Source organism: Zophobas morio, unplaced genomic scaffold, assembly GCF_036711695.1.
Source record: "Zophobas morio isolate AGI-343-1 ecotype UQ-CSIRO unplaced genomic scaffold, CSIRO_AGI_Zmor_V1 ptg000012l, whole genome shotgun sequence".
Taxonomy (NCBI): domain Eukaryota; kingdom Metazoa; phylum Arthropoda; class Insecta; order Coleoptera; family Tenebrionidae; genus Zophobas; species Zophobas morio.
Window position 1 is genome coordinate 1,431,674 of NW_026972117.1, and position 13,123 is coordinate 1,444,796.

Genomic DNA, 13,123 nt, shown 5'->3' on the forward strand with positions numbered 1-13,123 from the left:
AGTGACAAAAAGGACGAAAAAGGACGAAGAGGACGAAAAAGGACGAAAAAAACCTAAAAGACGAAAAGGGCGAAAAAGGACGAGAAAAGGATGAAAAGAACGGTAAGGACGAAAAGTACGAAAAAGAACGAAAACGACGAAAAAGGACGAGAAACTACGAAAAGAACGAAAAAGGATCCAAAGCACGAAAAGGGAGAACAAGGACGAGAAAGGTCGAAAAATGAGGAAAAGGACCTAAAGGACGAAAAATGACGAAAAGGACGAAAAAGGACCTAAAAGACGAAAAAGGACCTAAAAGTCGAAAAGGGAGAAAAAGGATGAAATAGGACGAAAAACCACGAGAAGGAGGAAGAAGGACGAAATAGGACGAAAAAGGACACAATAGGACGAAAAGGACGAAAAAGAACGAAGATGACGAAAAAGGACGAACAGGATGAAAAAAGACCTAAAAGACGAAAAGGGCGAAGAAGGACGAAAAAGGACGAAGAAGGACAAAATAGGACGAGAAGGACGAAAAGGACGAAAAAGGACGAAAAAGACGAGAAGGACAATGAAATGACAACCAAAAAAATGAGAAGGACGAAACGGGCGAAGGATAGGACGAAAAAGACGACAAGAAGGACGAAAGGGACGACCAGGACTAAAAGGAGGAAAATTACGAAAAGGAAGAAAAGGACGAACAGAACGAAAAGGATGAAAAGTACAAAAAGAACTAAAGATACGAAAAAGACGGAACAGGACCAGAAGGGCGACCAAAAAGACAAAAAGGGCGAAAAGGACGAAAAGGACGACGAAAAGAAAGAAAAGAATGGAAAGGATGGAGAGGATGAAAAGAACGAAGAGGACCACGAAAAGAACGAAAAGGAGGAAAAAGATGAAAAGGACGAAAATGACGAGATTGCTGTTCTGAAGGTTTGAGCTTTATGGAGTTCTCAGGATTTGAGGATAACGGTGTTGTGAGGATTTGAGAAATATGGTGTTCTGAGGATTTGAAGATTTTGCTCTCCAGAGGATTTGGGGATTTTGCTGTTCTGAGGATTTGAGGACAATTGTGTTCTGAGGGTTGAATAATTGTGGTGTTCTGAGGATTTGAGGATTATGGTGTTCTCAGAATCTGAGGATTTTGCTGTGCTGAGTATTTGAGAATTATGGTGTTCTAAGAATTTGAGAATTATGGTGTTCGAGGACGAAAAACTACGAAAAGGACGAAAAAGGACTAAAAAGGACAGAAAGGACGAAAAAGGATCTGAAGGGCGAACCGGACGAAAAAGGACCTAAAGAACGGAAAAGGACGAAACAAGACGAAAAAGGACCACAAATGACGAAAAAAGACGAAAAAGGGCGAAAAAAGACCCGAAGGACGAAAAAGGACGAAGAAGGGAGAAAAGGACGAAAAAAGACGAAAAGGGACGAAAAAGACGAAAAAGGACGAAGAAAGACGAAAAGGACGAAGAAGGACGAAATAGGACGAAAAAGGACCCAAAGGGCGAAGAAAGACGAAAAGGACGAAAAACTACGAAAAGGACGAAAAAGGGAGAAAAGGGACGAAAAATTACGAAAAAAGACGAAAAGGGACGAAAAAGACGACAAAGGACGAAGAAGGACGAAAAAGGACGAAAAGTACGAAAAAGGACGAAAAGGACGAAGAAGGACGAAATAGAACGAAAAGGATGAGAAAGGACGAAAAAGGACTAAAACGACGAAAGAGGACGAACAGGACGAAAAACTACGAAAAGGACGAAAAGGGACCTAAAGGACGAAAAGTACGAAAAAGGGCAAAAAAGAACGAAAAGGACCTAAAGGACGATAAAAGCAAAAAAGGACCGAAAAGACGAAAAGGACGAAAAAGGACTCAAAGGATGAACAGGACGAAAAGCAAGAAAAGGACAAAAGGACGAAAAAGACGAAAAGCACGAGAAGGACAATAAAAATGACGACCAGAAAGACAAAAAGGACGAAACGGACGACGGAAAGGACGAAAAAGACGACGAGAATGACGAAATGGACGAAAAGGACGAACAGGACGATAAGGAAGAAAAGGACGCACAGAAGGAAAAGGATGAAAAGGAGAAAAAGAACGAAAAGGACGAAAAAGACGGAACAGGACGAGAAGGACGACTAAAAACACAAAAAGGGCGAACAGGACGAACAGAAGTAAAAGGACGAAAACGACTAAACTGACGAAAAGTTTTTTTTAACACCAGTAAAGTATTGATTGTTCGAAAAGGACGAATAGGAAGAGAAGGACGAAAAGAACGAAAAGGAAGAAAAGAAAATAAAGAATGGAGAGGACGAAAAGGACGAAAAAGGCGAAAAGGACAAAAAGGACGAAAAGGAGGAAAAAGATGAAAAGGAGGAAAAAGATGAAAAGGAGGAAATTACGGGATTGAGGATTATGCTGTTCTGAAGGTTTGAGGTTTATGGTGTTCTGAAGATCTGAGGATTATGGTGTTTTGGGGATTTGAAGATTTTGCTCTTCAGAGAATTTGGGAATTTTGCTGTTCTGAGGATTTGAGGATAATTGTTTTCTGAGGATTGAATAATTGTGGTGTTCTAAGGATTTGATTATTGTGCTGTTGTGATGATTATTATTTTTTCAAGATCTTTAAGCCAAGAACGAACTCCTGGCGCGGTCAAGATTATTTCAATTATTTCATAAATTAGACGAAGGGCCCTAGAGATTGTTTTAATTGTTTCAAAAATAACACATCAAGGGGGCATCCCGAAATTCTTTCTAATTGTTTAACCCAAGAACAAACGACTTGTGGTCCTCAAGATTTTTTCAATTATTCCATAAATTACACAATAATGGTCTCCAAGATCCTTTACAATTCTTTAAGGCAAGAACAATCCACTAAAAACCCCCGGGAATCTTCAACTATTTCAGAAATAATACCTCAAAGTTGTCCTTTATTTTTTCCAGTTCTAAATGTATGCTACATTCTATCAATAATTTCATAAATTACGCACGAAGGACCCCAGAGATTCTTTAAATTGTTTCAAAATTGACACCTCAACGACTTCAGAGATTCCTTCCGAATAATTCAACCAAGAACAAATGGAAAGAATCCTCCGAGATTCTTCAGTTATTTTTAAAATTATAACTCAAAGCCGTCCGAGATTTTTTCCAATTCTTTCGACCAATAACAAACGACTCGGAGCCCTCAAGATTATTTCACAAATAGCACCTCAATTTCCCCCGACATCTTTTCCAATTTTTTAAGCCAGAAACAAATGGCGAAGAGCATCCGAGATTTAAAAAAATCATAAAAAAACTTGAGTTCCTCTGTATCTTATTCTTGGAAAATTTTAAAATAATCTGGGAAGCCTCTAGTGTTCTTTTTTGTTTTCAAAAGATTTCTGGATCCACCTGTTTTTTTTTTTTTTGGACAAATTTAAAATGAAAAGTTTCGTGGACCCCGGCTATACTTGAAAAAATCTTGGAGGGTCATAGTATTTTATTTCTGTAAAATTTTGAAAGAATTTTGAAATACTCTGGTGTTTATTTCTTTTTGACAATTCTTTGAATCGTTTCATAAATTACTCACGAAAGACTTATTACAGCTCAGAGGCCTCCGAGATTTTTTTCCAGTTTTTAAGCCGCTGACAAACGACTAGCAGCCCTCAAGGTCCTTTTAATTATTTCAAAAATAACACCTCAAAGTCCACGCTCCTTTCCAATTTTTTAAGCCAATAACGAACCACCGAGATTTTTTCAAAAAACACACACTAAGACAAATACATAACGTTAAAAATACGTGTAACATGTTGCATTAATTTATAATTCTACGCACAATTTCCACTAGAATTCTGATTATAGCTTCGTATCCAATCATCTGCACTAACAATATGCCCGAAATTGGTATTAGTGTTAATATTCATTCATAATTTACATCTAAATTGTAAAATTGAGCTGCCAAAACCAACCAGAAGGAACAATGCCTGAAAGCGCTCCACCAAAATCAACACTGTACATTTTTCAGTATTTAATGTCAACACAATTTTAAATTAATATTAAAAACCAAAACTAATATTACCCCGGCCCCGTTTAAATGTTAATCATTACATTCACGACCTAAATGCCGCAAAAACGTTAACGTACATCCAAAAAAATGCTGCGTGTTTCCACAACAATCCCAACGTTTACTCATCCACTAAAATTTAAACAAATCCCAACCATTTATCCCCGCGTACTCCAACGCTCAAACTCCCCCGCCGCTCCCCTGAAAAACTATCCTTTTCAGCATCAAGGATAATTGTCAGATTGCGTGTCACGCATTTGTAACGTTCCATCTCGCGCATTTTAAGCGTTTCGATTCGCACAAATCCACCGAGCGGCCATACGAGGACGTTTTTTCTTGTAGAATTGACAAGTCACGCTCCGACTCCTCGAGAAAAATTGTTGGTCACCTCCGAGGAGAGGGCGAATTGCGCAACCAGGGCACGTTGGCCTGCTGCAGGCGAACTCACTTCGCCCCAGAGCTTAATCACGCCGGCTCGGATTATAAAACGGGCATAAAATTAGGGGAGTCGGGGCGGCGAATTCAGGGCGCGAATTAACCAGGCAGGTGTCGGCCGACGAAATTTTTAGATTAAAAAGTTAAATCTGTTATATTTTTAAGCCCAGAACCAGTAGATATTATTGAGAAAGAAAATTATCCATCAGTTTTCAAGTTTCAGTTGAATATTTATTGGCAAATCGTTTCACTCATTTATCGGCAACAAACTAAAAAAGCCGCGACTAATTGCACCTCCACGCGCCAATAAATGCTTGTCTCGGCGGCCCCGATTTCCATTTGGAAACAATAACATCATCTCGGCATGTTTGTACAGATTTGTTATCGTTGATTCTTGTGCAAAGGCAACATTCTGCATGTAGCAAACAGACAAACTATCACAATAAATCTCTCAAAGCGATGAGTGTACCTTCAAAGTAAACTCAACGCAACCGTTGTTCCTCGATGTAGCGCAACCCCCTTATAGTTTATACAACTCCAAGTCGGGCCGTATAAATGCTTACCACGGTGTAGAATTTAGAAGGCACCCTTAACCTAATTAAACTAATTTCGTCCGGATTTGTAAGCCGTGCTTCCGAATTAACTTCGCTATTCATTATAATTGAATAACGAGTTTTCTTAACAAAGCGGAGGAAGCCGTAAATTGTCGCAAGAAATCGTCGTAAGAGTGTTCCTCCATGGCTAGTTTTTTTAAACTCGACTTTAGATTAATTTTTGCCAAATTCCCCAACAGCTAATTTAACGAGGAACATAGTTTGCGAACTAGCAGCGTTAATATCGCCGGCCGGCGGAGACTCCGGAACATGATGTATTACAACAGATTGTTTGCCCAAATCATTACCACAAAAGTCCTATCTCGCAGTCCACTCCGGTCCCCCTATCAGCTTAATTAACCTAAAATGTAGGACGATACCTTCCACGCTAACAAATCCGAAAAGGAAATATTGTAACGGAGCCCAATTACACGGAAAACCTAAATTATCACCGCGTGCATTAAAGCTACAAGCTTTCCGAGCCCTGATGAAAATTACTCACGTACGGGAACGTATTCATCGGCAAACCACACAAAAGCAAAAATTCGAGAATCTTGTCAAAAAAAAAACACGCCTGTATTTTTTGCGTGAGGAACGCCGACGGCTTAATTGACGAGTGTCTCGTCAAAAAATCGTTTGCATAATGTATGTCCCGGCCCGAAAAAATTACTCGAGTCACTTGCAAGTGTACAAGAGCCTGTGTAATAATATATCTTTCGGCTCCGCCTCTTGTAATCATGGAGCTCTCACAGGCAACGAGGAGAGACATTACTTTCGTGTATTATGTTTTTAGTCGCAATAACAATAACAGTCTTCGTGAGGGGTTTGCGAAAAACGTGCAGTTTTAAAGCTGGTGTGCCGAGGGATGGTAAATGGCGGGATTAAAAATACACTTGTACGTTCTTTTCGGGGGTAATTTAGGATTTTAAAGATGCGGTTTTCTGTTGGAGAGGGCGGTTTTGGAGAGCGGGTGATGATTGAATCGTTATTTACGTTAATAAATTTCGCAGTTAAGAAATATTGTCTGTGTGAGAATCACCAGCGAAAATACTTAACAAAGTTTTTGGTTTCACGGACTTAACTGGAAAAGCTGATTTGACAATTGCAGGAAATGCAGTCAAGTCAAAACTACTATAAATTTAATAAAAAAACTTATAATTAAATTTTGACCAAAATGACCTATCCGAAACGAAATTTTCTCAAGGACACAAATTTGTGATTATTCTTTTGGCAGGTCGCCAAATAAAGGAGAAATGAATTTTTTATTTGGCGCCTCCACCATTTTTTTCAATAAATTTAAAACTTGCCAAAATATTCCTGAAAAGGCGTCTGTCGGATCCGAAATTTTCTCAGAAACAAGAATCAATGCTTATTCTTCCTGTAGGAGGTCAAATAAAGGAGAAATGAATTTTTTATTTGGCGCCTCCATTTTTCTCAACAAATTTAAAACTTGCCAAAATATTCCTAAAAAGGCGTCTGTCTGAACCGAAATTTTTTCAGGAACACGAATCTGTGATTATTTTTCTCGTAGGTCGCCAAATAAAAGAGAAATGAATTTTTTATTTGGCGCATCCACCATTTTTTCAATAAATTTTAAACTTTAAAAAATATTCATAAAAAGGCATCTGTCGGAACCGAAATTTTCTCAGGAACACGAATCTGTGATTATTCTTCTTGTAGGTCGCCAAATAAAGGAGAAATGAATTTTTTATTTGGCGACTTCACCATTTTTTTCAATAAATTAAAAACTTTAAAAAATATTAATGAAAAGGCATCTTTCGGAACCGAAATTTTCTTAGGAACACGAATCTGTGATTATCTTTCTTCTAGGTCGCCAAATAAAGGAGAAATGAATTTTTTATTTGGCGCCTCCACCATTTCTTCAATAAATTTAAAACTTGTCAAAATATTCATGAAAACGCATCTGTCGGAATCGAAATTTTCTCAGGAACACGAATCTGTGATTATTCTTCTTGTAGGTCGCCAAATAAAGGAGAAGTGAATTTTTTATTTGGCGCCTCCACCATTTTTTCAATAAATTGCCAAAATATTCATGAAAAAGCATCTGTCGGAACCGAAATTTTCTCAGGAACACGAACCTGTGATTTTTCTTCTTGCAGGTCGCCGAATAAAGGAGAAATGAATTTTTTATTTGGCGCCTCCACCATTTTTTCAATAAATTTAAAACTTGTCAAAATATTCATGAAAACGCATCTGTCGGAATCGAAATTTTCTCAGGAACACGAATCTGTGATTATTCTTCTTGTAGGTCGCCAAATAAAGGAGAAGTGAATTTTTTATTTGGCGCCTCCACCATTTTTTCAATAAATTGCCAAAATATTCATGAAAAAGCATCTGTCGGAACCGAAATTTTCTCAGGAACACGAACCTGTGATTTTTCTTCTTGCAGGTCGCCGAATAAAGGAGAAATGAATTTTTTATTTGGCGCCTCCACCATTTTTTCAATAAATTTGAAACTTTAAAAAATTTTCATGAAAATGCATCTTTCGGAACCGAAATTTTCTTAGGAACACGAATCTGTGATTATCTTTCTTCTAGGTCGCCAAATAAACGAGAAATGATTTTTTTATTTGGCGCCTCCACCATTTTTGCAATAAATTTAAAACTTGTCAAAATATTCATGAAAACGCATCTGTCGGAACCGAAATTTTCTCAGGAACACGAATCTGTGATTATTCTACTTGTAGGTCGCCAAATAAAGGAGAAGTGAATTTTTTATCTGGGGCATCCACCATTTTTTCAATAAACTTGAAACTTTAAAAAATATTCATGAAAAGGCATCTTTCGGAACCGAAATTTTCTTAGGAACACGAATCTGTGATTTTCTTTCTTCTAGGTCGCCAAATAAACGAGAAATGAATTTTTTATTTGGCGCCTCCACCATTTTTTCAATAAATTTAAAACTTGTTAAAATATTCATGAAAACGCATCTGCCGGAACCGAAATTTTCTCAGGAACACGAATCTGTGATTATTCTTCTTGTAGGTCGCCAAATAAACGAGAAATGATTTTTTCATTTGGCGCCCCCACCATTTTTTCAATGAATTTAAAACTTGCCAAAATATTCATGAAAAGGCACCCGTCGGAACCAAAATTTTCTCAGGAACACGAAACTATGTTTATTCTTCCTGCAGGAAGTCAAATAAAGGAGAAAGGACTTTTTTATCTGGCGCCTCCACCATTTTTTTAATAAATTTAAAATTTGCCAAAATATTAATGAAAAGGCGTCTGTCGGAACCGAAATTTTCTGAGGAACACGAATCTATGCTTATTCTTCCTGTAGGAGGCCAAATAAAGGAGAAAGGAATTTTTTATTTGGCGCCGCCACCATTTTTTCAATAAATTTAAAACTGGCCAAAATATTCATGAAAAGGCATCTGTCGGAACCGAAATTTTCTGAGGAACACGAATCAATGCTTATTCTTCCTGTAGGAGGCCAAATAAAGGAGAAATATTTTTTTTATTTGGCGCCTCCACCATTTTTTCAATAAATTTGAAACTTTAAAAAATATTCATGAAAAGGCGTATGTCGGAACCGAAATTTTCTTAGGAACACGAATCTGTGATTATTCTTCTTGTACGTCGCCAAATAAAGGAGAAATGATTTTTTTATTTGGCGCCTCCACCATTTTTTCAACAAATTTAAAACTGGCCAAAATATTCATGAAAAGTCACCTGTTGGAACCGAAATTTTCTCAGGAACACGAATCTATGCTTATTCTTCCTGTAGGGGGCCAAATAAAGGAGAAAGGAATTTTTTATTTGGCGCCTCCACCAATGTTTCAATAAATTTAAAACTTGCCAAAATATTCATGAAAAGTCACCTGTTGGAATCGAAATTTTCTCAGGAACACGAATCTGTGATAATTCTACTTGTAGGTCGCCAAATAAAGGAAAAATGATTTTTTTATTTGGCGCCTCCACCATTTTTTCAATAAATTTGAAACTTGAAAAAATATTCATGAAAAGGCATCTGTCGGAACCGAAATTTTCTCAGGAACACGAATCTATGCTTATTCTTCCTGCAGGAGGCCAAATAAAAGAGAAAGGAATTTTTTATCTGGCGCCTCCATCATTTTTTTAATAAATTTGAATCTTGAAAATATATTCATGAAAAGACATCTGTCGGAACCTAAATTTTCTCAGAAACACGAATCTGTGATTATTCTTCCTGTAGAAGGCCAAATAAAGGAGAAATTAATTTTTTATTTGGCGCCTCCACCATTTTTTCAATAAATTTAAAACTTGCCAAAATATTCATGAAAAGGCATTTGTCGAAACCGAAATTTTCTCAGGAACGCGAATCTATGATTATTCTTCTTGTAGGTTGCCAAATAAGGGAGAAATGAATTTTTTATTTGGCGCCTCCACCATTTTTTCAATAAATTTAAAACTTGCCATAATATTCATGAAAAGACATCTGTCGGAACCGAAATTTTCTTAGGAACACGAATCTGTGATTATTCTTCTTGTAGGTCGCCAAATAAACGAGAAATTAATTTTTTATTTGGCGCATCAACCATTTTTTCAATAAATTTGAAACGTGACAAAACATTCATGAAAAGGCATCTGTCGGAACGGAAATTTTCTCAAGAACACGAATTTATGCTTATTCTTCCTGCAGGAGGCCAAATAAAGGAGACATGATATTTTTATTTGGCGCCTCCACCATTTTTTCAATAAATTTAAAACTTGCCAAAATATTCCTGAAAAGGCGTCTGTCTGAACCGAAATTTTCTCAGGAATACAAATCTCTGATTATTCTACTTGTAGGTCGCCAAAAAAAATAGAAATGAATTTTTTATTTGGCGCCTCCACCATTTTTTTCAATAAATTTAAAACTTGACAAAATATTCATCAAAAAACATGTCGGAACGGAATTTTCTCAGGAACACGAATCTGTGATTATTCTTCCTGTAGAAGGCCAAATAAAGGAGAAATGAATTTTTTATTTGGCGCCTCCACCATTTTTCCAATAAATTTGAAACTTGACAAAATATTCATGAAAAGGAATCTGTCGAAACCGAAATTTTCTCAGGAACACGAATCTGTTTTTATTTTTCCTCTATGTCGCCAAATAAGGAAGAAGTTATTTTTTTCTGGCAGCTCCACCATTTTTTCAAAAACTTAAATTTTGCAGTTTAAATGAAAGTGCCACGCATAATTTAGTCTTTCGTCATCAGTTTTTCGGACCAGAAGCATACAACACTTCAGCAAGACATCTTGCATTTTCGTATTTTCGTTCAGGCAGACGCCCCGAAAGCAAGAAATTAAATGTTCATGAAACCGTCCTAGTACAAAGCACCTCAGCTAACCCTCTCGAAGCAAAAAGAAAAATGCCTACAATATTTCATAACATGAATAGTAAAGGATATCTTTGCCCTGTTAATACACTTTCGAAGCGTTCGGAAAGTGTATTATGGAGAACACACAAAAGAAAGCATACATTATGCAAACCCCCAGAAATAAAGGTTTACAGTAATCTCCAGCACCAGCTTCAGCCAAGTAAGGACTCCTCGTTTAGGGAAAATTCTCGAGGCTTTACCCTTAACAAAATACTATAATTCATATGGAAGTAGGACGTGGAACAATACACAGAGAGCATAAAATCAGGATTTATACGTATCAGTTCGGCACCGAAACTACACTCGTAAACAGACGCAAATTCATTTCTAGTTCTACCGACGGACTCCAAAAAAAAAAAAAAAAAAGAAAAAGACAGGCTTAAACAGTCCGAAGTTTATCAAAGCCGAAAATTTGAATAATTCGCCCCTCGCACTTTAAAACGTGCAGATCTCACAAACACTGTCTCAACTCGTTGAAACTTTATGCCTGCGTCGTCCCAACGCCAGAAATGACTGCTCGAAAGAGTATGAATGTTGTTAGTTTTGCGAAATTTGTTTTGTTCGCCTGTTTCGCCCCAACTTTGTTAATTTAATCGCGTCGCGCTTGTAATAATATCGAAGTTACTCGTAGGACACGATAGATTCTGGCCGAGTATACAAAGTAATACAATGGAAGAGTCGTTTGCTTGACGCCCACTTTGTCGTAATTCATCGCAAATAGGCTTCTGAATGGCTGGAGGCGAAGGAATCCTGCTAAAACCGCTTTAGCAGTAAATCGGTCGCGGCATAATGTGATTACTTGGGGCCGTGTTTTAAAGAAAACGGAGATGTGAACAAGTTACTAATAAAAGTTGATAATGGGGTAATAAAGATGCTACTTAATTGTTTTTTTTTTCCGCCGACCTGCAAGAGTTCTCCCTCGTTCTGCGTCGGTTGCGTTCGCTAGGTCTTAATTAAAAGTGAATTCGAATTAAGTCGGCGAAAAGCCGCGTGACACGAGAGGAATTTATTTTTCCGATATCGAAATTCGCTGACAATGATCGCCTCTCACTTGCAACTAACTAAACCGGCGGATGATTTGGAAACGTCCATCAACGAGAAGTTTCGGCTGATACAATAGAAACTTCCCCGACTAACTTGGCAGAGTGCATTGTTCTGGAAGATGCCCATTTAACGGACGTCATTTTTTCACAATCATCCCCGCAATAACATCGTTCGAGATAACAGGCTTTTTATCGAAGCGTCAATTAGAAGAGCGGTTTTTTCTCAGCCGAAGCTAAAAAATATGCAACGTGGGGGTTTCGGCTGAGGAGTTAATTTGCTTTCGTGGTGGGGTCGGAGCTCGTCACAAACACCGAGTTATCAAAAACGGCAAAATGGCTGTCTTTCTCTGTTCTCTCTGTACATTCTCTTGATTGTTTGCTTCGAAGGAATTTTTCATTTCGATTTTTGAATTTTTTGATATTTTGATTTTTAGATCTTTAATACTTCGATTTTACAGTTTTTTGGTTTCTCGATTTTTAACTTTTTTTTTCATTTTTACAGTTTTTCAATACTGTCGTTTTGTTTTTCCATTTTGCGTTTCTTCAATTTTCCAGTTTGCAAATTCTAGATTTTTGAATTTTTAGAAGTTTTAATTTTTTGATTTTTGATTGATATATTTTTCAGTTTCTTCATTTTGAACTTTTCGATTTTCCGATTCTACATTTCTTCGATTTCTTGGTTTTGCTGATTTTAATTTTTCAAATTTTTGTTTATTGAATTTTGCAATTTGCATTTTTTTTATTTTTTAATTTTTAGATATTTTTTCAGTTTTTCGAGTTGAAATTTTTCGTTTTTTCTATTTTAGACGTGTTCAATTTCTCGGTTTTTATTTCCTCTGTTTTACAAGTTCTTGATTTTTGAATTTTTAAATTTTCGTTTCTTCACTTCTTCGATTTGGCAACTTTTTGGTATTTTCTTTTACAGTTTTTCTATTTTTAATATTTCGATTTTTCAGTTTCTATACTAGAAAATTGAAGAAATGAAAAATTGAAGAAAGTTAAACAGAAAATTAGTTTTACGATTTTTCACTGAAACTAATTTTCAATTTAACTTTCTCCAATTTTTCATTTCTTCAAATTTTACAAATTTTCGATTTTTCCTTCTCTAGCTAGTTTGAATTTTTCCATTTTTCAATTTTTTAATTTTTAGATATTTTGATATTTCGATTCTTCGTTTCTTCAGTTTTTCGAGTTATAATTTTTCGTTTTTTCTATTTTACTGTTTTTCAGTTTCTCGGTTTTTAATTCTTCTATTTTACAAATTTTTGGTTTTTATTTTCTCAGTTTTTCCATTTTTAATTTTTTAATTTTTCAGTTTCTAGACTTTCAGTTTTACGATTCTTCAATTTGACGTTTCTTCATTTTTTTTGTCTCCAATTTTCCAATTTGCTATTGATAAATTTTTCGTTTACTCAGTTTCAATTTAACATTTCTTCGATTTTTTGGTTTCTACGTTTTAAATTTTTTAAGTTTTCGGTTCTTCAATTTTTGAATTTTTAGATATATTTTATTTTTCGATTTTCTTTGTATCTCGACTTTTAATTTTTCATTTTTCAATTTTTTCAGTTTCTTCCTTTTTTATTTTTCAGGTTTTCGTTTCTACAATTTTTCGATTTTTGAATTTTTACAAATTTTGATTTTTCGAATTCTCAGTTTGTAAATGT

The 13,123-nt window shown here is 36.0% G+C and overlaps 1 protein-coding gene across 1 annotated transcript; it reads left to right on the forward strand.

Annotated features, from left to right (window-relative positions):
• Positions 1–411: 411 nt before the first annotated feature.
• On the forward strand, positions 412–4,560 carry LOC135127895 (glutamic acid-rich protein-like). Its single transcript, XM_064054564.1, has 3 exons — positions 412–912; positions 1,894–2,154; positions 4,309–4,560. The coding sequence occupies exons 1-3, from the start codon at positions 412–414 to the stop codon at positions 4,558–4,560; spliced, it is 1,014 nt and encodes a 337-aa protein (XP_063910634.1).
• Positions 4,561–13,123: the final 8,563 nt, after the last annotated feature.